General features: G+C 51.3%; 10 protein-coding genes across 10 annotated transcripts; 6 read left to right on the top strand and 4 right to left on the bottom strand.

Annotated features, from left to right (window-relative positions):
* The first annotated feature begins 29 nt into the window (after nt 1-29).
* Nucleotides 30-2,495, top strand: M438DRAFT_394900 (putative serine/threonine protein kinase). The gene is made up of 3 exons (XM_029909180.1): nt 30-607; nt 655-1,978; nt 2,032-2,495. Exons 1-3 carry the CDS (start codon nt 88-90, stop codon nt 2,123-2,125), a joined length of 1,938 nt encoding a protein of 645 aa, XP_029764062.1. The 5' UTR covers nt 30-87; the 3' UTR covers nt 2,126-2,495.
* Nucleotides 2,496-2,986: 491 nt separating this feature from the next.
* Nucleotides 2,987-4,486, top strand: M438DRAFT_352629 (phosphoglycerate mutase-like protein; the record flags this gene model as incomplete). Its single annotated transcript, XM_029906804.1, has 3 exons — nt 2,987-3,151; nt 3,206-3,251; nt 3,306-4,486. The coding sequence occupies 3 exons, from the start codon at nt 2,987-2,989 to the stop codon at nt 4,484-4,486; spliced, it is 1,392 nt and encodes a 463-aa protein (XP_029764061.1).
* Nucleotides 4,487-4,810: 324 nt separating this feature from the next.
* Nucleotides 4,811-8,592, bottom strand: M438DRAFT_394898 (TRP-domain-containing protein). The gene is made up of 4 exons (XM_029909179.1): nt 8,068-8,592; nt 7,846-8,004; nt 7,719-7,794; nt 4,811-7,664 (listed from the first exon to the last, which is right to left on the bottom strand). Exons 1-4 carry the CDS (start codon nt 8,198-8,200, stop codon nt 5,075-5,077), a joined length of 2,958 nt encoding a protein of 985 aa, XP_029764060.1. The 5' UTR covers nt 8,201-8,592; the 3' UTR covers nt 4,811-5,074.
* On the top strand, nt 8,169-9,537 carry M438DRAFT_372192 (uncharacterized protein; the record flags this gene model as incomplete). Its single annotated transcript, XM_029908334.1, has 3 exons — nt 8,169-8,192; nt 9,265-9,402; nt 9,457-9,537. The coding sequence occupies 3 exons, from the start codon at nt 8,169-8,171 to the stop codon at nt 9,535-9,537; spliced, it is 243 nt and encodes an 80-aa protein (XP_029764059.1).
* M438DRAFT_134129 (NAD(P)-binding protein) lies at nt 9,424-10,740 on the bottom strand. The gene is made up of 2 exons (XM_029898844.1): nt 10,347-10,740; nt 9,424-10,277 (listed from the first exon to the last, which is right to left on the bottom strand). The coding sequence occupies exons 1-2, from the start codon at nt 10,540-10,542 to the stop codon at nt 9,685-9,687; spliced, it is 789 nt and encodes a 262-aa protein (XP_029764058.1). The 5' UTR covers nt 10,543-10,740; the 3' UTR covers nt 9,424-9,684.
* A 73-nt stretch (nt 10,741-10,813) lies between these two features.
* Nucleotides 10,814-11,812, top strand: M438DRAFT_267258 (exoribonuclease family protein; the record flags this gene model as incomplete). The annotated part of the gene is made up of 1 exon (XM_029900167.1): nt 10,814-11,812. The coding sequence occupies one exon, from the start codon at nt 10,814-10,816 to the stop codon at nt 11,810-11,812; it is 999 nt and encodes a 332-aa protein (XP_029764057.1).
* Nucleotides 11,813-12,239: 427 nt separating this feature from the next.
* Nucleotides 12,240-12,980, bottom strand: M438DRAFT_266211 (uncharacterized protein; the record flags this gene model as incomplete). Its single annotated transcript, XM_029900087.1, has 2 exons — nt 12,240-12,515; nt 12,573-12,980. The coding sequence occupies 2 exons, from the start codon at nt 12,978-12,980 to the stop codon at nt 12,240-12,242; spliced, it is 684 nt and encodes a 227-aa protein (XP_029764056.1).
* A 760-nt stretch (nt 12,981-13,740) lies between these two features.
* Nucleotides 13,741-14,338, bottom strand: M438DRAFT_266469 (Ctr copper transporter; the record flags this gene model as incomplete). Its single annotated transcript, XM_029900110.1, has 2 exons — nt 13,741-13,855; nt 13,908-14,338. The coding sequence occupies 2 exons, from the start codon at nt 14,336-14,338 to the stop codon at nt 13,741-13,743; spliced, it is 546 nt and encodes a 181-aa protein (XP_029764055.1).
* Nucleotides 14,339-14,928: 590 nt separating this feature from the next.
* M438DRAFT_290801 (uncharacterized protein) lies at nt 14,929-17,380 on the top strand (the record flags this gene model as incomplete). The annotated part of the gene is made up of 2 exons (XM_029901724.1): nt 14,929-15,327; nt 15,382-17,380. Exons 1-2 carry the CDS (start codon nt 15,161-15,163, stop codon nt 17,378-17,380), a joined length of 2,166 nt encoding a protein of 721 aa, XP_029764054.1. The 5' UTR covers nt 14,929-15,160.
* A 1,317-nt stretch (nt 17,381-18,697) lies between these two features.
* On the top strand, nt 18,698-20,318 carry M438DRAFT_362707 (uncharacterized protein). Its single transcript, XM_029907599.1, has 3 exons — nt 18,698-18,935; nt 18,992-19,439; nt 19,492-20,318. The coding sequence occupies exons 1-3, from the start codon at nt 18,756-18,758 to the stop codon at nt 20,217-20,219; spliced, it is 1,356 nt and encodes a 451-aa protein (XP_029764053.1). The 5' UTR covers nt 18,698-18,755; the 3' UTR covers nt 20,220-20,318.
* The last annotated feature ends 458 nt before the right edge of the window (nt 20,319-20,776 follow it).

Here is a 20,776-nt window from a genome sequence, read left to right as displayed (position 1 = left end):
CCTCTTCAGCAATCTATCAAGCATCTTTCGCAATCAATCAAGCACAATTCAACCCAGCTCTTTGAGACACTCTTGCACAGAAACAGCATGGCGTCTCCCGATAAGAGCTTGCATTTGAACATGCCAATGATGCCTCCGCCCATGCATTCGCGCGGTGGTAGCGACTTGGGCGAACGACCTCTGACTCCCACCTCTCCACGACACCAGGGCCACAATGCGCAGCCCTTCATCTCGCCCGCCCAGACACCGCAGGGCAGTCCCAGCAAGAATCGCATGCCCCCCGGCGCCTTCGACCTGCCCGATGTCTTCTCCAACGCCATGAAACTGCTGCCCACTTTGGGCTCTCCCTCCAAAACACCCCGAAACCAGGACCACAGCCCTACGCGCAAGAATGGCAAGGAGAACACCCCGCCAACTCGTCCTGGCGCCCAACAACAAGACCACGTCAGCCAGGCTGCTGCTTCTAGGCAAAACCAGTACCGCCCACCGCAAGACGACCAGCCCCTGGCGAGACAACGAAGTGTCATCTCAGGCGGTCTGACCCAAGAGGAGATTGAGAAGTTGCAGAAGCCGACCGTCAAGCGTCTGGCCAATGTCACCCAGCTCTGTATGTGCTTCCTGCAATCAGACCTAACAAAAATGCTAACAGTCTAGACTTTCTCGACCACTACTATGACCTCCTCAACTACGTTTCCACTCGCCAAAAGCGCACCGAACTCTTCCACGCACATAACCCTCCCCCGCCACAAACCCCCAATGCTGAGTACCAATCAAACATGCAGCAATATCTTGGACGCGAACGTGCGAAGCTCCGTGCCAGACGTACCCGTCTCAACCATGGTGACTTTGCTATCCTCACACAGGTCGGTCAGGGTGGTTACGGCCAGGTCTATTTGGCGCAGAAGAAGGACACACGCGAGGTTTGTGCCTTGAAGATCATGAGCAAGAAGTTGCTCTTCAAGCTCGACGAAGTGCGCCACGTCTTGACCGAGCGCGACATTCTCACGACTGCAAAGAGCGATTGGCTGGTGCGTCTCTTGTATGCCTTCCAAGACGACTCCAGCATCTACCTCGCCATGGAGTACGTCCCCGGTGGTGACTTCCGCACTCTTCTCAATAACACCGGTGTCCTGCACAACCGCCATGCCCGTTTCTACATCTCCGAAATGTTCCTCTGCGTCGACGCTTTGCACCAACTCGGCTACATTCATCGCGACTTGAAGCCAGAAAACTTCCTGATCGATAGCACCGGTCACGTCAAGTTGACTGACTTTGGTCTGGCTGCCGGTTTCCTAGCCCCTGCTAAGATTGAGAGCATGCGCATCAAGCTCGAGGAGGTCGGGAACATGCCTCGCGACGCCATTCCCTTCGGCAGACCCATCGAGGAGCGTTCGCTCAAGGAAAGAAGAGAAGGATACCGCAGTCTGCGTGAGCGCGACGTCAATTACGCAAAGAGTATCGTTGGAAGTCCCGACTACATGGCCCCTGAAGTGCTCAAGGGCGATGAGTACGACTTTACCGTCGACTACTGGTCTCTTGGTTGCATGCTGTTCGAAGCTCTTGCTGGATACCCACCATTCGCTGGTGCCACGGTTGACGAGACATGGCAGAACCTGAAGCGCTGGTCGTCAGTCTTGCGCAAGCCCGAATACGAAGACCCCAACTACTTCCTTTCGCGCCGTACATGGGATCTCATCACCCGCCTCATCTCCGGTAAGAACCAAAGACTGCGAGGTATGGCCCAAGTCAAGGCGCACCCTTACTTCGCCGAAGTCCGTTGGGAGCGCCTGCGTGAGGAGCGTGCTCCTTTCGTACCCGAACTCGACAGTGAGACCGATGCCGGTTACTTCGATGACTTTGAGAGCGAGAAGGATATGGCCAAGTACAAGGAAGTCAAGGACAAGCAAAGGGCTCTCGAAGATATGGCTGAGCGTGACGAAAAGATGGGTCGCAACCTTTTCGTCGGCTTCACCTTCAAGTAAGTTGGAAATGTTTTGCAATGTTGTGATCATTATACTAATCATATCCCAGACACCGCAAGCCTGCCGTCGATGAAAACGGCGAGCGCACCAGCCCTCGCAAACCTTTGCCTCAAGTCGATGAAGATTTCGGCACCATCTTCTAGATGCACTTCTTTTTGACCTTTCTTCTTTTTCTTTACTAGGGATATGGCGTGGGTGAGGGATGGGTGGGTGTTGGGAACAGCGATTACGGTTGGGCATCGGCTGAGGAACTTCGATTGATGATCGGATTGACACGACTTTGCATGGGACATATTTCCAAGTCTTCATTTCTTTGTTTCCTTTTATTTTCTCCTTCAAGAGTCGATTGAATCGATGAAACATGTTCTTTTCTTCTGATTGAACCCCCTTTAAGCCCGGCTCAACATGGAACTCCCTGACTTGATGCTGAAGACTGTGATGTATGTGTGTCTTCGGCGAGTATGCACGCTTGAGCGGCCATGTCTCGTTGAATGATCCCTAGACCTTATCTATTGGTCACTTCTCGTAGAAAGTATAGTGTGGTATAGAAGAGAGATGACATCCGATGAAGTGTGTCTTTGAGGTGTCTGAATGTTTTCATCCAACATGTCTACCATCAAGGTCAAGGTCCGTGCTTTTTGCAATGTGGATCCCTGTCTGCATGCGGAGGGAGGATGGATTGTGTTTCACAGGGCTGGCCAAAAACATCAACGACCATCTTTTGACGAGACAATTTTACATACAACATCTTGCCATCCAGAAGTTGGCGCAATGAGTGTCTCATGAGAAGAATTGCGCTATTGTAGCAGACTACATAAAATACCCCGGAACGAAGGTTTTCGGGAGGAGTTCTCTTGAGCAGAATCTATCTGAGGGATCATCTGAGGCCTTTGAAGATGATATTGTTACCAATCTCGATGGCTGTCTTTGCAGTTTCCCTATATTTAGGGCTGCAGCAGGAAGTTCAATGGTTGAGGCCTACACGGGATTACTTTGATGCTATCATGAACAACTGGACGTATCCTCAAATCTCGGCTACGAATACCACAAATGACTGGAATATCTTATACCATCTTGGAGGTAACGGACCTTGGATTCCTAAAGTGGATGGAGTTGTTGAAGGCGGATTGGCGCCACCCGAAGGCTGCAGAGTTGAACAAGTGCATATGGTAAGAGCACTCCATTAAACCCTCCTTCCCATCTTGGTTATTGAACTTTTGCAGATGGCCAGACACAACGAACGATACCCAACAAGTCGAACAGCCGCAAGTAGGTCTTCTTCAACTTAAACTTTGTTATCATGTTATCTGACATCAAGCACAGAAATGGTCTCCCTGCACAACCGCCTCCGCACACTCGACTTCAACCTGCAAGGCGACCTCTCTTTCTTTCACAACTGGACATTCTTCATGCCTCAAAACTACACCTCAGAAATCGGCAAACTCATTCCCACAGGTCCCTACGCCGGAACTCTGGGTGCCTTTGCCGCAGGCGTATCCCTCCGTACCCAATACCCAGATCTTCAAGCTGCATCACTCTCACGCAACCAGACCAATTTCTGGGCGGCAGATTCCCACCGTGTAGTGGAGAGTGCAAAGTACTTCGCCGCCGGATTTTGGGGCATTGAGTGGCGGGATGTAGCGAGGTTGCAAGTGATACCAGAGACGAAAGAGCTGGGCGCGGATACCTTGACAACAGGAGTAACTTGTACAGATTACCTCCGCTCTCACAACCCCGAAGGCCGTCACAAAGGCCTTCACAAACTCGTGGAATGGCAAAAACACTACATTCCCCCGATAATCGCTCGCATGGAATTTCAAAACCCAGGGTTGAATCTAACAATCCATGAAGTGTTTAGCATGCAACAACTCTGCGGTTTCGAAATCCTAGCCAGAGGAAGCAGTCCCTGGTGCAACATCTTCACCGAACACGAATGGAAGGATTTCGGATACGTGAGGGATCTCCTCCATTACTACCGCACAGGACCTGGGAATAAATACAGCGCAGCCCGAGGCTTCCCATTCTTAAACGCCACCACCAATGTCCTATATACAGGTCCTTCAGCGGGAAGTGTATTTTTAAGTTTCGTTCACGATGGCGATATTTTACCTTTACTGTCAACACTTGACCTCTTCCCTTCCTCCCCCTTACCCACCGATCACGCCCCTGACCCCAGGACTTGGAAAATCTCAGATGTGGTGCCGATGGGTGGACGCATCATTTTCGAACGCCTCGCGTGTCCGCAAATCTACTGTCATTCCAACGCTCCTTTATATCCTAATCACATTTATTGTGATCCGCCAAAAGATGAATTGTATATCCGGGTCATAATCAATGATGGTGTGGTAGCTATCCCAGATTGTCAAGACGGACCTGGGAAAAGTTGCGCTTTGGCTTCGTTTGAGAGAAAAGTCATGTTGAGGGGTTGGGAGGTTGGTGATTTTGGTAAAACGTGTGGATTGGAGGAGGGAGCGGCTGATAAGGTTACTTTTTTGCATCAATGATGGATGCAAACTTTTGCTACCGGGCGGGAGTTGTGAGGAAAGCATCGATCTGGAGTTGTTGATTGAATGATCAGGGACGGGAATCGCTCGAACGGGGCAGGTTCACAGAAAAATGGCAGTAGGCTTGAGAGCATCAGCAAAAGTTTGAGGATTACGACGGAATCTAGGAGGTCGCATAGGGTTGGCAGGCAGAGGTGCTTTGATCGGAAATGCATCATGTCATACGATCATTGCTAGAGGTCATAGAAAAGCTCACTTAAGTTTTTCATTCCGTATCAAAGCAGATCTACCATCACATTTTCCGGAAACCATAGATGAAAAGACGATAGTGATTTCGTGCGTCTACTGAACTTGTTATTTCCCCTCTGTCTAACAGAGTCCTATTATATATCATGTCGTATATATCATGTGCATTCGTTATGAACAAAGAGAGCAAAAAGGTAAGAAGGAGTGTTGTGGTATAGCGCCTTGACCTCCAAAACAAAGCGAGTCCCAAGCGCCATATGCAATGCTAAGATGAAAATTCCGAAGGAGAGATGCAACATTTGTTGCGGGTATTTGATGTGAGACAAAGAAACAAAACAGTGTTTAGTGGTAAAGTTCCTCATCGTGCTCCACTGCGGGCGTCAAAGGTCCCCTATGGTCTCGCGCTGGCATATCGAGCGTAGTCGATCTGGTATGGAACGAATTCCTATCTCCTGGCGTGGGTGTGATGTTGCGGCTTCCGCTGAAGGTCCCCGAACGAGGTCTGATTGTCGGCGTGGGCACGTCTGCGATAACATCCCTTGTGCTAAAGTCGCCACCGAGTTGCATGTTCTCCACGATGGGCATGGGAGGGAGCGTCGAAGTTGGCATTGTCACCGATCTCCTCTTGGGCGTACGCGAGCCAGACCTCGTCGGTGTGGCAAATGCGACATCGTCCTCAGGCACATTCCTAGTCATGTCGATAGGTGTACCCGAACGATCATCTCTTGTCTCAGAGAAGTCGCGCGAGGTCCAACTAGGTCGGTGTAGACGGGCTCCACGAGGCAGGTTCGAGTAGCTCCCACTTGTACTTCTGTAGCTCACACCGCTGGCCGCGCGACCACGGCGGATGGGAGTCTGCGACGACTCTCCAACCTCCATACCAGGTGTTTGTGATCTCATGGGCAGTGCAGAGTACGAAGCATGTGGCGAATCCGCTTCCAAATCATCTTCGTGATGAAGCATTGCCATCTCGGCGACAAAGTCTGGATCCTCATCCTCAATCTTAGCCACACGACGGACTTGAGAGACCGAAAAGTACGGTCCTTTGGGCTCTTCGGGAATTGCCTCGACCTTCTCTGGCTTGGGCGGCCTAGGGACGTCTGTTGCAACACGATCGAGGTGCTTGAAGTATTTCTCACGAACACCTACCATTCTTCTCGGACGGAAGTCTTCATGATTGCGGGTGATTGACATGTACGATGAGAAAGCACCAACGAGGATAGCAATCATGGTAACAATAACCAAGACTCCTTGAATCACGATGATGACGATGCCGATGACTGTTGTGGTGATGCGCTCCAGATTGAAGGCGATGTTGAAAGCGGAAGATAACGCCACGGTGGCGACTTTGCTGAACCCAAGAAGGTAGACAACAAGGAGATTGAGACGCTGACCCTCGAAGGGCCTAGCCCAGAGAATGAACGCGAAGAAGAGGAACTCAACGACTAGGAGCCCGAAGACTTGAGTCATGGGCGATCCAGAAGCACCAGCATAGAAGCAGGCTCGAATGAACTCGTAAAGAGTCCAAACAGCGAAGAACCACCATCTTGTTCGGCGGAAGCGAGCAGCGAGCCACCCAAATCTCATGACATACTCTTCGTTGTCGTGAACAGAGGTATGGTCCTCATGAACGTGCGATTCCTTGCGGCGCAGTGAAACAGATGGCATCTTCATGGTGATGGGCTTCTTGATACCGAGTTTTGCAAGGAACTTAGGTGGCTGTCTTCCTTCGATTTGCTCTGGTGACGATTCGGATTTGGGCGTGTGGCCTTGGACGGCCCGCCCAGCAAGAATGGCGTAGATGACACATGCGGGGATGCCAACGAAGAACAGAATGAACACAATGGCCGCAACAGCTTTCACACCGCCAGAGCTCTGGTACGAGAACTGAAACATGGTGAGAAGCATCATCATGAAGAATGAGATGAAGAGGATCCTGAGGGCGACTAGAGCAGTGTATCCCAACCAGTGTTGTCGGAAGAAGGTTAGACGCTCATTCTTCATCAGCTTGATGGCGACGAAGGCTTCAAGAACCCACTTGAAAGCAACAACAGCAGCGACAAGGATGACGAGAAGGATTAGAAGCCACAAGAATCCAGTCATGAATGCGTTAGAGACTCGAATGTTCTCTTGAGCCAGGGTTCCAGCAAATCCAGAATAGTTTCCAGGCAGAGGCAGACCGGCTTGGACTGGCTGGCCATACCAGGTGAATCCGGTGGAGCTGTTAGCAAGATCTCTCCTGAGAAGTTGGTTCTCCACGGCACGCGAGATGACATCACGCTTCAGCTCGATGGAATGATCGCGCTGATAAATGTCCCAAGCAAGGTCTCTTCTTAAAGACAAGCTTCTTCTGTAGATTGACGAAATGTCAAAGCCACCTCCAACACCGTCCTGGTTGGTTCCGGAACCCGCAGCACCGACATGTGAAGTGTTGCCGATGTTGTTACCGATGAGCTTGTCAATGGAGCGTTGCATCGAGCTGGAATGGATCATGCCTGCTGACCAGGCAAAGTTGCTCCACCATGCAACGAGAACACTGGGCCAGTTCATAGAAAGAGCTCCAGTAAAGTAGACATGTTGAAAGACAGAGAAGACGACCAATACAGAAAGCGAGTGGGCATAGTGCTTGCGCATAACAGGCACACTATCGCCATAGACGGCCGTTGCAAAAGAAGCAATTAGTGCGATGAGGGCGAAGGCCCCGAGCACTGATCCAACAGACTTGGGCTGTGAGAAAGAAGCGCCATTGGTAACGACAGCCGAGTAACAGCCAATTTCGGCTTGGGTCGAGTTGGCAAAGATACGGAGAATGGCCTCGCCTTCAAAGTCTGGAATGGAAAGAGCGATCGGAGGAATAGCAGCGACATCGGATTGAGCGACAGGAATGATGCCGTTGGCCTCGATGGGAATACTTGCGTTCAGCGGACACAAGCTTCGAGAAGATTAGCATGTGACAATTTCATCGCGCGTATAAGAAATAAATTACCTTCCAATATTAGCACTGCACGGATCAAAGGTTAGATCAAAACGACCTTCTCCGTACGCATAGACACCAATGTACACTGACCAAATTAGATGTTGTCAGATCAGTCCAGCCAGGGGTAGAAACTTACTCATCAAGCTCTCATTAGCAATGGCCGTGTTGCCTGCCAAATGGAACAGCACGGTCATATTGTCTTTGTAATACGCAGCATCGAAGCGAGTGACATTGACAGCACTCGAACCCTTGCAATCTCCGAATCGTCCGGTATAGAGTGATGGTCGTCGATCATCTGCATATTGTCCAAGTTAGGGATATTCCAAGTGTCGCCAGAGTGTTGTCTCGCAGAACTGACCTGGTAAATAGACGGTCTGGCCGTCGGCATTCGTGGTTGTAACATAGCGAGTACTACTGCTGCTAGCAGCTATTGCAGGTTGTATGGCAGCTAGAAGTGTGATGGCCAGAGCCAGTAGTCGCGAGGCGACCATAGCGAAAGTTGTGAAAGTTGAAAAGGTCGAGGATCAGTGTGAGATAAGGGTCTTGGGCAACGATCACAAGCCTAGTCGATCCAGCCGTAGCGAAGCTGAAGACGAAGATCGAGAGACGGTTGGGCGTCGATATGGTGTAGTAGTATCGTGTTGTCCGAGGTGGCTGCTCTCTTGGAAGCGAAGGTGGCTGGTGAAGACTAGAGCGTGTTGCGATACGGGGCTGTAGAGAGGTGGAGACTCAAGTCATGTTGCGAATGCTCCCAAAGTCCAGAGCAGAGGCCGTCGAAACGAGAGGATGCGAGAACTGGGCGGACGGGTAGTTGTATGTGGAAGGATGAGAATATGGCCAAGTACTTGGACAAAGACAAGCAGAAATGGACTGCTGTAAAGCAAGGAATGGCCGGCTCAGATTAAAGCCGGAGCTTGGTGACAAGCACGACAAGGTCGATGTTCTTAGCGCCCGTCTTGCCCTGTAAATCACGGATTTCCGAGTATCCCGTGCGTCTTGATCTGCTGGCGAGATGCAGTCGTCCGTTTCCCTGACGCGTCCCTCGAGGTTTTGCTTGCCGCTGAACAATCTGCTATTGTCATACCATTGCTCTTGCCTTGAGTATCACGTTATACTGCAAACATCATAAGCGGTCCCGAAGGAAGCCGCGAACCTAAACACAGCCATATCGATGTCATCGTTTGCTCTTGCCAAAGACTGCCAACTGCCACCGGTGACTTGGCGGAAAGTCAATGGTTCGATAATGATAATCATGATCTACCCCCTCTGGGGAAGATGTGACACGGCAAGCGGGGTGGGGGAGGCTGTGGAGGCTGACAGCTCATGGTGCACGTCATGAGGGGCTAGCTAGGCAGGTGTCAGTCAGGTTTGTTGTTCCTTTTTGTCTCTGTCCTTCTACACCTCTACTTTAAACCACACGACCAAAAGTAAACAGCTCCCCTTACCACTCAAACTATACCACAAACAGCCAAACCATCCATCATGCCTCACCACGACAAGGAAGAGAACACCACCGGCAGTATGTCGCCTCACGCCATGTCTTTCGTCATTAGAGCTGACCTTTCCAGACATCACCGACCAGGTTGCAAAGGAGTCCTCAGACTCGAACGCCTCGGACCACCCTATGCACCAGGTCGAAAACACCGCCACCAGCGGCGGCAAGGCCACTGCTCAGGACCACAGCGCCAACCCCGTAAGTGATGCGGTTACAACCTGGTCTCTCAATCACGACTGACATACTCTATAGGGCCCCGTCATGGCTGAGGGTCTCGGCGAGCCTGCCAGCAAGGACGACCTCAAGAAGAGAGCTGCTGAGCTCAACAAGTAATGGCCGCAATCACGACACGATTTGAGAATGCCCCCAACCCATACCATAGCATGATTAGCATGATCAAGAGATGAAATCAAATCCCAGTTTGTACAATAGAGATCTTTAACGCGCATGTGAATGGTACATGACATAGATACAAAGTGTCTAGGGCGGAACTTGCTCACCCTTCCAGTCGTAGCAGTTGCCTCTGTCGTCTAGTGTTCTGCCTATAACAACCTCGTATAGCTTCTCGGCTGAGAACTCTGGACTAAACAGCTTTCCTTCCTTGACACCGCTCCAGAACTCCTTGCTGAATTCTGTCTTGACTGTGCCAGGATGCAAGCTTATAGCAATGGCCTTGTCGCCAGATGCTGTACGCAAGTGGTTATCAAATGTCTTTGTGACCTGATTGACGGCGGCTTTGGAAGCTCGGTACGAATACCATCCACCGAGCTGATTATCCGTGATACTGCCCACGCGAGCAGACATGGTAGCCCAAACAGCAGACTTGGGCAGCGATGGATCCTCAGCAAGCTGTGTCGACTTCCGCGGCAAGAAAGGACTAAAGTGCTTAAGCATCATCATGGGACCCAGCGTGTTGGTCCGGAAGGTCAGAAGCGCATCATCATGATCAATCTGCTGAGGTGATTTTTCAGGGAACAGGATGCCGGGAATAGCATATGATATATGCAAGTAATTCTCCTTCTTTGGAAACAGGTCACTGCAAGCGGAAGCTGCATCTTGAATCGTATTTTCGTCTGTCAAAGTTGGCATTAGCGTGGTGAAAGGAGACAACGGCTTGCAAGGAAAAAGGAAAGATTGCATACCAAGGACATCCAACTTCAGGACATTCAATCGCTTCTGGTCGACATCATGCAAGCCGTCAAGGATCGATTCCTTGGCCTGATCCAAATCCTTTCGTGCCGTGGTCACGATTGGCAGCTTCGTATTCTGGAGCAAATGGCGAGCGAGGTGTAGACCAATGCCGCGGGAGGCCGGGCTGATTAGAGCCCAAGGTTGCATGGCGAGGAGGAGGTTGGAGGAAGGTAACAAGCCATCCCAGCATCTCGAGGCACGCGGGAGATTCACATTTGAAATGCCTTGGATCTTGGAACTCCTCGTTTAAAGTTTGGGAGCATTGAGAAGGTCGATCCGGGGTCGATTCGTGATGACGATCGAGTTCGTTCGGAGGTCGAGCTTTCCTTTTTGCCAAGACAAAGTTGTTCAAGAATTTGTGCTTGATGAAGGTCGAGCAAGAGCAACGGATTAATTCAAGCACACTCAACTCACAACCATGGCGACATCAACACTTCCTTCAGCGCTCTCCTTCCCGCCGGCGACCTTTGCCAAACTCTCTCCTGCGCCTTACCTCCTCGCTCACCTTGACCCACAATCTTCATCTGCTTCGCCGACACGCCCCAGTGGCCGTTCCACGCAACAATGTCGTTCACCATCTGTCAACACTGGCTCCCTCACACACGCCAATGGTAGCGCCGTGGTACGACTAGGAGACAGCGCCGTCGTCTGTGGTGTACGCGCCGAAGTCTTGCGCACCTCAGATATACCCCACCCATACCGCGGACCGGAAGACAGCAGACGCGAGATCGAAGAGCTGGGTCTGCTCGTCCCCAACATCGAGCTCAGCACTGGCTGCTCCCCTGGATTCCTTCCCGGAAACGCTCCTGGCACACTGGCACAGTCCTTGACACAAAGATTGCTTTCGCTGTTACATCTGTCCAAGCTAGTCGACGTAGAGGACTTGAAGGTCAAATACCAACCACCAGAGACCGAAGACGATATCCCAGATGCGCCTCCCCAACTCCAAACAAAAGCCTACTGGGTCCTCTACATCGACCTGCTGGTGATCAGTCTAGATGGCAATCCCTTCGACGCAGCATGGGGTGCTATCCTGGCCGCCCTGTCAGACACAAAACTGCCCAAGGCATGGTGGGACCCCGATCATGAGAGCGTTCTCTGCTCTGACCAGCTCTCCGACGCCAAATCGCTTACCCTCGGCAACATCCCTGCATCTCTGACTTTCGCCGTCTTCAGCACCGCTGCTCCCCAGAAGAAGCCCGAGGATGCGAAGAACTGGGTCTTGGCTGATCCTGACGGCTTCGAGGAAGAGCTATGCAATGAGATGGTCACGGTCGTTGCCACGGAAAAGTCGATATTGAGGATTGAGAAGAGAGGTGGTGGTGTTGTCGATAGAGAAGGCATGAGAGAGCTTGTTTCGCGCACTCAGGAGAGACTTGGAGACTGGAAGCAGGCTTTGATGCAGCAACAGAGATGAAGTCATTCAGTGGAAAGCTAATATACACGATACGGACCACATGCCACACACGGATCAGCTCGGGGAGGTATGAACGCGCTTTCATCGATTCCTCAAACACAAGGAGACCGAGATCATTCGCACCCCAAAGCTTTAGTTACGTTTGGAAGTGTTGAGCTGTAACATCACAAAGGACCACGGAAGGCGAGCCGAGCTACCATCAGAAAGACACATGCGCAGGGTCCGGATATGAACATCCCAAGTGGATAACGATGAGCAGGCACGAAGATGTAAATGCATTTGGTCATAAAGGTTCATTTCGAGAAGTGTAGGTATCATAATCGCAAAAAGAGCAAACGTCCAAAGCGAGCATCAAGCCCGTCTTGCCATGGTTTTTTATGGCAGAGAAAAACGCCAGTTCTATGCATCCTTTTCCAATCTCCCATGTTTACAGAGCAGCCATACCGGCAAGGACGCCCATAGCACCCAGAGCGAAACCAGCAAAGGTGGCCTGGGCAGCGGCGCCGGTGGAAGTGCCAGATGCGGCGGAAGCGGCGGCAGAAGTAGAGCCTGAAGCTGCGGCGCTGGTGGTGGAGTCCGAGGTGGACGAGTTGGCATTGCCAGCGTTGGTCAGAGCGGAGACTGTGACGCCAGTGCTGTTGGAGCAGTGCGAGCTGTAGTCGGAAGCAGAGAGTTGGGTTGAGGTGAAGGTGATGTCGGCGCACTATGAAGATTGTCAGCATTCTGCTCAAGTACAAGGATGTGGTACAGGATGACTCACGTTGTAGAGACCGCCCGAAGGGTCACCGTTGGTAACAACCTGAATGGTAGCATTCATACCCTCGGTAATGTTCAAGCCAGCAGGGAACTGCAGAGCACCAGCGCCAATGCAGAAGTTCTGGGGACCCTTCTCCTGGAAGGTAGGGAGAAGAGTGATGTTGAAGTTGGAGCCGGGGTCGTTTCCAAGAGCCAGCAACACCTGGACCTTGGCTGAAGTGTGGCCCATGAGAAGCTGGATGGGTGCGCCGGTGATGGGGAACTCGGTGCGGTTTGTGGTGACGGTGTTCTGGCCACCGCAGGGGAACTGACCAAGGTTGTCCTCATCGAAACCACGAGCGGCAGGGTAGACGAGCTCGAAGTGGGCAGAGACAAGAGGCAGCAGGGCGCCGAGAAGCAATTGGACCTTCATCGTGGTGGAGTGTGTGTGTGTGATGTGATGGATAGGTGGAAAGCAGAGAGACGTGCAGAGAGAAAGATAGCACAAGGAGAGAAGGCGCAATTGAGAGTTTGTTTGGTTGGTGGGACGTTGCAGGGAGTGGTCACACAAGCAGAGTTTATAGCAATTCGCGCTTTCCTACCTGGCGGTTATTTCACCTACACAGAGAGAAGCTTTAACAGCTCTCCTTCCCCCTTTGCCGTAGATCCGGAACTCGAAACGCATTCCAGTTCGCGAGATACCCTCGTGGGCGGGCGGGCTTGAATAGTGAGCAAGTTTGAGCAAGTTAACTCGGTCTAGGCTTCCGAGCCTCCGTGGGATTTGTATGCACGGATGAACAACGGCATGCATGCGGTTAGTCCAACCCTGATCCGACATATCATCCAATACTCCAACATACGAGCTATCCTCTCAGCTTACAAGAAACAAACTCAAGTCCGTAGCCCGCATGTTGGCCATTTCTCTTTACAGTAAGATTTACGAGGTCGTCTTCTGGTTGGATTGATCCTCCCAGTGCTTGCCAGGCATTTGATATCATGCTACGCGAGTCGTATTCACCGGCTGGTAGAATTGCACCATGATGCGTAGCAAAACATCCACTCGAATGCATGTTGTCACACAAAGGTCATGGAGAACAGATAGAAAGGTCGTAAACGTTGGTCGTATACACATAATTAAGAAGTATGAACAGGCTGTATGGAACTTTTGGTCGGACCTCAATCGAGAGGCGCTGCTAGTGGTGGTCATCGACCGGAGAAGCATATCTGCCAATTGCCAATTCTCCAACAAACAGACCTGCAAGAACCGAGAGGAAGTAGCCGACATTCAGGGTCATGACTGCCAACATGCTACGGATGTATTAGTTTTGGCGATCAAGACGAAGACGGCAAACAAACTCACAGTAGGTAGCCGAGTCCTGCCTGGACAGTGTAGATGCATGCTCTGGGAAGATCGGTGGTGAATCTCCAGGGAGTTGTCTCTCTGCCCCTTGAGCTGGCTTTGATGACGCGGACCTTCTCATCTACGCCCCGGTATGACAAGATGGCTTGTTCGTTCTTCTCCTTGGCCGCCTCGGGCGACTCGTCGGGAAACTGGTCGGCTTCCTGCTCGCCAGCGACTCTTACGTAGCGACGCTTGATGGCTCTGTCGTGGAACTTTTGCTCGAGAGTATGCCTCCAGGCTTGTAGCAGACGGGACAGGACGGCCAGAACGATGAGGAAGATACAGGTACCAGCGTATGCGCCGGTAGAGGTGGGTGTCCAGGCCTTGGAGTAGAGAGGGGTGTTGTGGGCGGTGGTGAAGACCATGGACATGGAGCTCATTCCCGACATGGTAGACATGTCGGACATTCCTGTGGATGCGGCGGCCGAAGTTGCGCTTGACATTGCCATGTCCATGGTGGACGACGACATGTGTGACATGTCCATGCTGGCAAGCGGCTTGTTGTTCAATCGAGGTAAGAGTGGTTGTGCAACAAGAACGTTTCGGTGGACGGGTAGATTTGGACGGGGTCAAAGCAATGGGTCGAGGACAATTGTTTATAGATGGTGTAGCAATGGAACGACGAGCTCGGTGGACCTGCAGCTGAGAGGGTATGCGCAACTTTCAAGAGATGATGGACGGTCAATTCGGCATACGTGAAATTGGCGAGGAAGGATCAATGACAGCAATCGCGAGGAAACAACGATGATGGCAAGCACACACGAACGTCGCAAACATGTTGGGCTGGTGCTTCTTTGGCTTTGCGTTCCACGTTGACGACGCTCTAGAGGGGCGGAGGTTTAAGGCCAGAGCATTATTGAGCAAGTTTCAAGGGAAGCTAGACCGGAAGCGGTATGGTCTTCGGACTTCGAGACAAAGCCCCTCCCGCGATCTCTCACGGTCTTACCCTGCCGAGACAGCGACAACATCAAGCTCCACCGGCCTCGTGAGAATTGAGCGAGTTTGAGCTGCCATGTTATCCGACATGCCATGATTGCGTCTCCACCATGTGCCGGTCTTTCTTCTACGACGACACCTGATTCTGATCCTATTCCGACTTTCTCTATTACGAGTCGACCACTTTGAACGCCGCATCTGCCTCGCAGATTGCTCAATGACCATCGCCCCATCTCGACCATAACCACCGAATCGTTAACTTCAACCTCTTCACGATGGATATGTCTATGGGCGGCATGGATATGTCCATGGGCAACATGTCTATGGGCAATGGCATTCCTAGCCTGTTCACCTTCGAGCGCATGTACTGGGCAGTAGTCGGCGCCGCCGTTGCTGCTTTCACTCTTGTCAACTTATACAGCTGGTTTCTGTATCAGCAGAGGTAATTCCATCTGTCGCATTCCTCCTCAGAGAAGCTGTACTTACATATCGCCAGATTACGGTCCACGAGTATGACACCTGCCAAACCAAAGGCCTTTCCTTTCCGGGCCATGGCTACTTGTACCGCTGTCGTACGCGAAGTCGCAAACGCCTCCCTGCCCGTCTTCGCCATCAAGTCTCTTAGGATCCCCTCGCCTACTCTTGGAAGAGCTTCGATCGTCGGCGCAAACATTGTTGTTCTGCTGGTCATGTGTTTCTACAAACTCGACGTCAGCGATCAATGGTCATTCGAGAACATTGGCTATCGCACTGGCTTTGTTACTCTCTGTCAACTGCCTCTACTCTTCCTCCTGGCTGGAAAGCGCAACATCATCGCCGCCCTTATAGGCTCGTCGTACGAGCGTATCAACTGGCTTCATCGCTGGGCCTCGCGATGCTTCCTTCTGACTGCCACTATTCACATGGGCTACTGGTTCGCCGACTGGGCTCCCTACGACTACATTGGCACAAAAGTCCGTACTGATCCCATCACGAAACATGGTGTCATCGCTTGGTCAATCCTGGTCTGGATCACTGTCAGTTCCATGACTCCGATTCGGGGTTGGAGCTACGAGTTCTTCGTCGCTCAACATATTGTCTCCTTCGCCGTCTTCATTGGCTTCGTCTACCTGCACATCCCCGTCGAAGTCAAGCATTGGGTCTGGATCTGCGTTGGCTTGTTCTTCTTTGACCGTGTCGTGCGAGGCTTCTTCTACCTCTACAACAACTTGTCAATCCTGCATCCTGCTCAGCGAAAGGACGGAACCATGGGCAAACTCTGGGCTCTTAACGCCGAGCTCACTGCTCTGCCTAACAACACAACTCGCGTGACGATCAACAATCCTCCTATTTCCTGGCGTCCCGGTCAACACGTCTTTCTTTCTGCTCACTCGCTGGCCCCCATGCAGGCTCATCCCTTTACTATTTCCTCCCTTCCTAGTGATGGCAAGATGGAATTCTTGATACAGTCGCAAAAGGGTGGCACACAGAAATTCTACCGACACGCAGAGAGAATTGGCATGAGCCTTCCTCAAACCAATGGAGATTTGACAAGAGGCAGCTTTACTAGTGTTGCCATCGAAGGTCCGTATGGTCGTATCCGTCCATTGCAACAATTCGACAGCGTTGTACTCCTTGCTGGTAGCTCTGGTGCGACATATACCATGCCTTTACTACGCGATCTTGTCCATTCGTGGAAAGCCATGAGCGGTCAAAGCAAAAGCCAACGTGAGAAGCCAGTGACACGACATGTGAGATACGTCTGGATTGTCAAGTCTGGCCCTCAGCTTAGCTGGTTCTCCACTCAACTCGGCCAGGTCATGGAAGATATCGCTCGGCTCCAAAACGAGGGCCACGATGTGAGCGTTGACATCAGCGCTTACATTACTTGTGACGATACTTTTACGACAGAGCAGAAGACTCTTCTGGACGCCTGGAGATCATACTCAACATCATCGTCTGCCAAACATGGCTCGGTGACTGAAGTTTTGAATTCTGTTGATGATGAAAAATACAACGACTACAAGTCTGAGAAGAAGTTCGTGTCCAAGGATGAAAAGATTGAAGTCCAGGAGCTGGATCGCTACTCGCTATCAGAAAAGGCCGAGCCTACATCAAAACAATCTTGTGGGCCAAATGGCACATGTTGTTGCACCGCCACGATAGAGGATGAAGACGACGACGAAGCCATCAGACCAGCGTGCACTTGTAACTGTGGTGCGGGTCCATCACGAACAGAAAGCTCGGCATCAAGCAACCTGAACGAAAAGCCCAAGCCGAAACAGCCATTCCTACATCCTGCAATCTCCGTCTTTTCAGGTCGGCCAGCTTGCAGGAATGTCATCCGCAAAACGCTCGAGCAGGCTTATGGCGAGAGTGCAGTGGTTGTCTGTGGACCCCAGGGCTTGGTTGACGATGTACGAACGAGCGTTGTCTCGCTTAGTGATGAGAGAGCGGTCCACAAGGGCACAGGCGCTCAAGGCATTTGGCTGCATGCCGAGGCATTTGGATACTGATCTCTTTGTACATAGCATACAGTAGCATGGGACTCTTCTAATATAGAAACGCCGTTATGACCTCCTTCCTACAATGCAATCTCTTTTCTGTTAGCGAATCGACGTGAGCCATCGCGTATACGAGACAGGAAGGATGCGATCGCGTATAAGGTTCGGTGATTCCAAACCACTGTCATCTCTGATGGTTCCGTATCTCGGAAGTACCGAACTTGTGTGCCAGCCTATCCCCAGTTTCCAGATCTTTGCAGATTGATCGACATTTTATGCCGGGATCCGGGCGTTCGGAGCATGTGGTTTGTGCATGTATCTTCAATGGCCATGCATAACCGAAATCTTGATTCAACAACATCAGCTGCTCTCACTCAAGCCATGCATCCTACTCCTCCCTCACTAGCCCTGCTTGACTCTTACAGGGGACCAGAATCTTCTGTTTGTTGTTATGGCTCGCGGTAACTTCTGTCAGTCAAATGTCTCGGTCTTTCTACCAGAGCCGCGTCGGTAGTTCTCGCAAGAATCGCCATACCCGAACAGGTAAACGCCCCGCTTCTGAGGTTTGACTTCTCGGCGCACCATTAGCTGCCGTGGACTATCAGATTCATCATCCTTGGCCCTTGCATCCTTTCGCTACTTGCTGCGAGACGACGTATTTCCCGTTGTATTGGCTGGCTGGGTGGCCGGGATACGCAGATACGTACTATGCAAACTGATCACGAAGAGAGCTGACGTGTGTGACTCCCTGCCTCTCACCGATGTTGACCTTTCCACTCGACATGTTGATAGACATGGGCGAGATCTGCTGAATGACTTGCGGTCAAGCATAGCACGCGGCTACGCAACGGTCAGAGATCCAAGATCTCGCCGTCTCCGAAGCATGGCTCATCCGTGCAAATCCTCTGTGCAGCACGGCAGAGCATGCGTTTCCCAGGTTGCGGCAATGGCACATGTCCACAGAGCTAGACAAGCATAGACTTTTGTGTCCCGGACCAGTCACCGTGCTCTCGCTGACTGCGGAGCCTGGCTGCTCTCTGTGGCGTTCGTCAAATAGGCCGTAAGTGTAAGCGGGACCCTAGAGTTGCATGGGTGTTGCGCATACAAGAAAAGTTTGCCTTCCTTCGTTGTGTATGGTTGGTAATTCTTCATCTTCGATCTTGCTTCTATCTCGGTGTACCTCACTGCTAAGTGTCGATCGAACCCACGAGTGTTCTCACCGTGCCTCACTATTGGAAGATTGACGTCTGCGGGGTCTTTCTATAAGGTCACCTGCACCTGCCTGTCCTATCCGGTCCCGCCGTGTTCCTGAAGCCCGTAAACAACTTTCCCATAATCAAACTCTTCTGGATCAAAACAAGAACCCTTGATACTATCATCATAAGACATGGTCCTCTCACTTGCATACAGACGTCCAAGCCGGGTGTCCGATGGATCCTCGTTTACTTCGTCGAACGAAAAGAGATTGTCTAGCGAAGGTTCATATCATTCCGGAACTTCTGGTCTACCCAAAGGCATCCCGGAAGCACTATCATTTGACCGAATCATCGCTGGCGGTACTTGCCCAGTATGTATCATCGTATCATCAATTCGATGAGCATCTACTGACTGTATTCATCATAGCCATGCACTACCCGCGACTTTATGAACTATCTCAGATATATCGAACACAGCGCTGAGAACCTGCAATTCTACCTCTGGTATAGAAGCTATGTTGAGCGATTCGACAAACTTCCGGCGTCTGAACAGGCATTATCGCCCGAATGGAGTGCTGCTCAGATGGATACAGAGATCACCCAACCGGCTCGCCGTAGGAAGACTCCAGCAGCAATTGCAACGGTGCTACGCGGAACCGACTTTGCCGATACAGTACCTCTGGATGCCGAGAAGCGAGATCCGTTCAACGACCCTCGCAGTGACTCTCCAGAGATGATGAGGACTCCCGCATCACCGACATTCTCGGAGTTTGACTCTTCGTGCATGAGTGATGAGAGACCCGTATCATCACGTTCGGACTTTCAACGCAAGGCTGGTGAAGCCATGGACGATGCTGGTATGAAGTGGAAGCCCTGTACGTACAATTTGTGTCCTTCTTTCCAATGTATGCTAATACATCAACACAGTTACCGCACAACCTTTCCGCGAAGAACTCACCCGTATCATCACAATATTCATCGCTGTCGACGGATCGCGCCAACTCAACCTCTCAGACCGCGAACGCAGCGCAGTACTCCACGCTCTTCAACACACCACTCACCCATCCGCCCTTCGTGCCGCCTTCACCAGCGCAGAATATTCTCTACGCCGCCAGGCCCACCCCAACTTCATCAGATGGACCATCTGCAACGGCAATCGCCCTCGTGTAATCTTCGCCCGTGGCCTAGGCATCTCGTTGATCCTCCTAGGCATTCTCGCAGCTCTCCTCATCACTCTAAGCTCGGCAAGCCGTGCCTACAGAGTCATCCCTATCATCGGACTTATCCTCGGCATCTCCACCCTCATCGCAGCATGGAAGGGAATGTGTGTTGTCCTCCACGGGATGCACCATCGCCACCTCCGCCCCTGGGAGCTCTTCGCCGACCCTGAAGACGCATCTATCAAAAACTCCTCCAGTGATTCCCTGATCGATTCTTCCCCTGTAGCTAAGAGCTATGAGGATGAACCTTGGGTCGCTAGATATGAGAAGAGAAATGTCATTCGTAAGATTTTCGATCGGGAGGTTTGGGTGCAAGAGCCTGCTTTGCGACAGATTCAGGATACCATTTTTGTACAGAGTTTGATTGGTGCGTTTTTGGTTTCTTGTATCATTGTAGGAGTCTTCTGTGCCGTGCCCAAGGGTGGGCTCTTTTAGATAGAGGCGATGGATGAGGAGGAAATTTTAATGTGAATATGGTAATGAATTGTGTTTGATATATGGTAAAGGATTGGAATGTAGATAGAAAGTGGTGGTTGTTTCTCGAAATCAATTACATTTCGTATTTATGACCAAGTATGCTCTCTCTTCCAGCTTATACCTAGCTTCATCAAAACCATCTTGCCTTTTGACAGCAGACAACCTCTTGCAGATGCTTCTCCAGCCGCCATGAATTCGAAATCACAGTCGTCTGGTTTACTGTACCCCTCCACCTCATTCCAACCCCCATTCTTGTCGAGCGGTGCGATAAGCAGTAGATCGTTTACCACTGTGCCCATTTCCGCTATCAGTCTCTCCCCTGATTGAGAATTGGGGATAGCGAGATCTTCAAGTCTATCTATTCCTTCTATCCCACATTTCGAGCACTCGTATCCTCTACCTTCATGCACGAGCATATGCGGTCCACTTTACTCGATTAGACTTGTGCAGCGCTTCTAGATACCGGATGGTTGAGCTCATCTTGCGTATGTGATGGTTCTTCTGGAACATGGTGG

This window comes from Aureobasidium pullulans, assembly GCF_000721785.1.
Source record: "Aureobasidium pullulans EXF-150 unplaced genomic scaffold scaffold_3, whole genome shotgun sequence".
NCBI classification, from domain to species: domain Eukaryota; kingdom Fungi; phylum Ascomycota; class Dothideomycetes; order Dothideales; family Saccotheciaceae; genus Aureobasidium; species Aureobasidium pullulans.
Note: the sequence above shows the minus strand (reverse complement) of the source record. Positions and strands in the feature narration are given on the sequence as shown.

Coding starts and splice junctions, on each gene's coding strand:
- M438DRAFT_394900 (XM_029909180.1), top strand. CDS start 88: ATGGCGTCTCCCGATAAGAGCTTGCATTTGAACATGCCAATGATGCCT. Junction 608..654: donor GGCCAATGTCACCCAGCTCT/GTATGTGCTTCC, acceptor CTAACAGTCTAG/ACTTTCTCGACCACTACTAT. Junction 1,979..2,031: donor TTCGTCGGCTTCACCTTCAA/GTAAGTTGGAAA, acceptor ATCATATCCCAG/ACACCGCAAGCCTGCCGTCG.
- M438DRAFT_394898 (XM_029909179.1), bottom strand. CDS start 8,200: ATGGTCGCCTCGCGACTACTGGCTCTGGCCATCACACTTCTAGCTGCC. Junction 8,005..8,067: donor CCAGACCGTCTATTTACCAG/GTCAGTTCTGCG, acceptor GACAATATGCAG/ATGATCGACGACCATCACTC. Junction 7,665..7,718: donor TGCAGTGCTAATATTGGAAG/GTAATTTATTTC, acceptor ATCTTCTCGAAG/CTTGTGTCCGCTGAACGCAA.
- M438DRAFT_134129 (XM_029898844.1), bottom strand. CDS start 10,542: ATGCAACCTTGGGCTCTAATCAGCCCGGCCTCCCGCGGCATTGGTCTA. Junction 10,278..10,346: donor CCTGAAGTTGGATGTCCTTG/GTATGCAATCTT, acceptor CAACTTTGACAG/ACGAAAATACGATTCAAGAT.
- M438DRAFT_362707 (XM_029907599.1), top strand. CDS start 18,756: ATGGTCCTCTCACTTGCATACAGACGTCCAAGCCGGGTGTCCGATGGA. Junction 18,936..18,991: donor TCGCTGGCGGTACTTGCCCA/GTATGTATCATC, acceptor TATTCATCATAG/CCATGCACTACCCGCGACTT. Junction 19,440..19,491: donor TGGTATGAAGTGGAAGCCCT/GTACGTACAATT, acceptor ACATCAACACAG/TTACCGCACAACCTTTCCGC.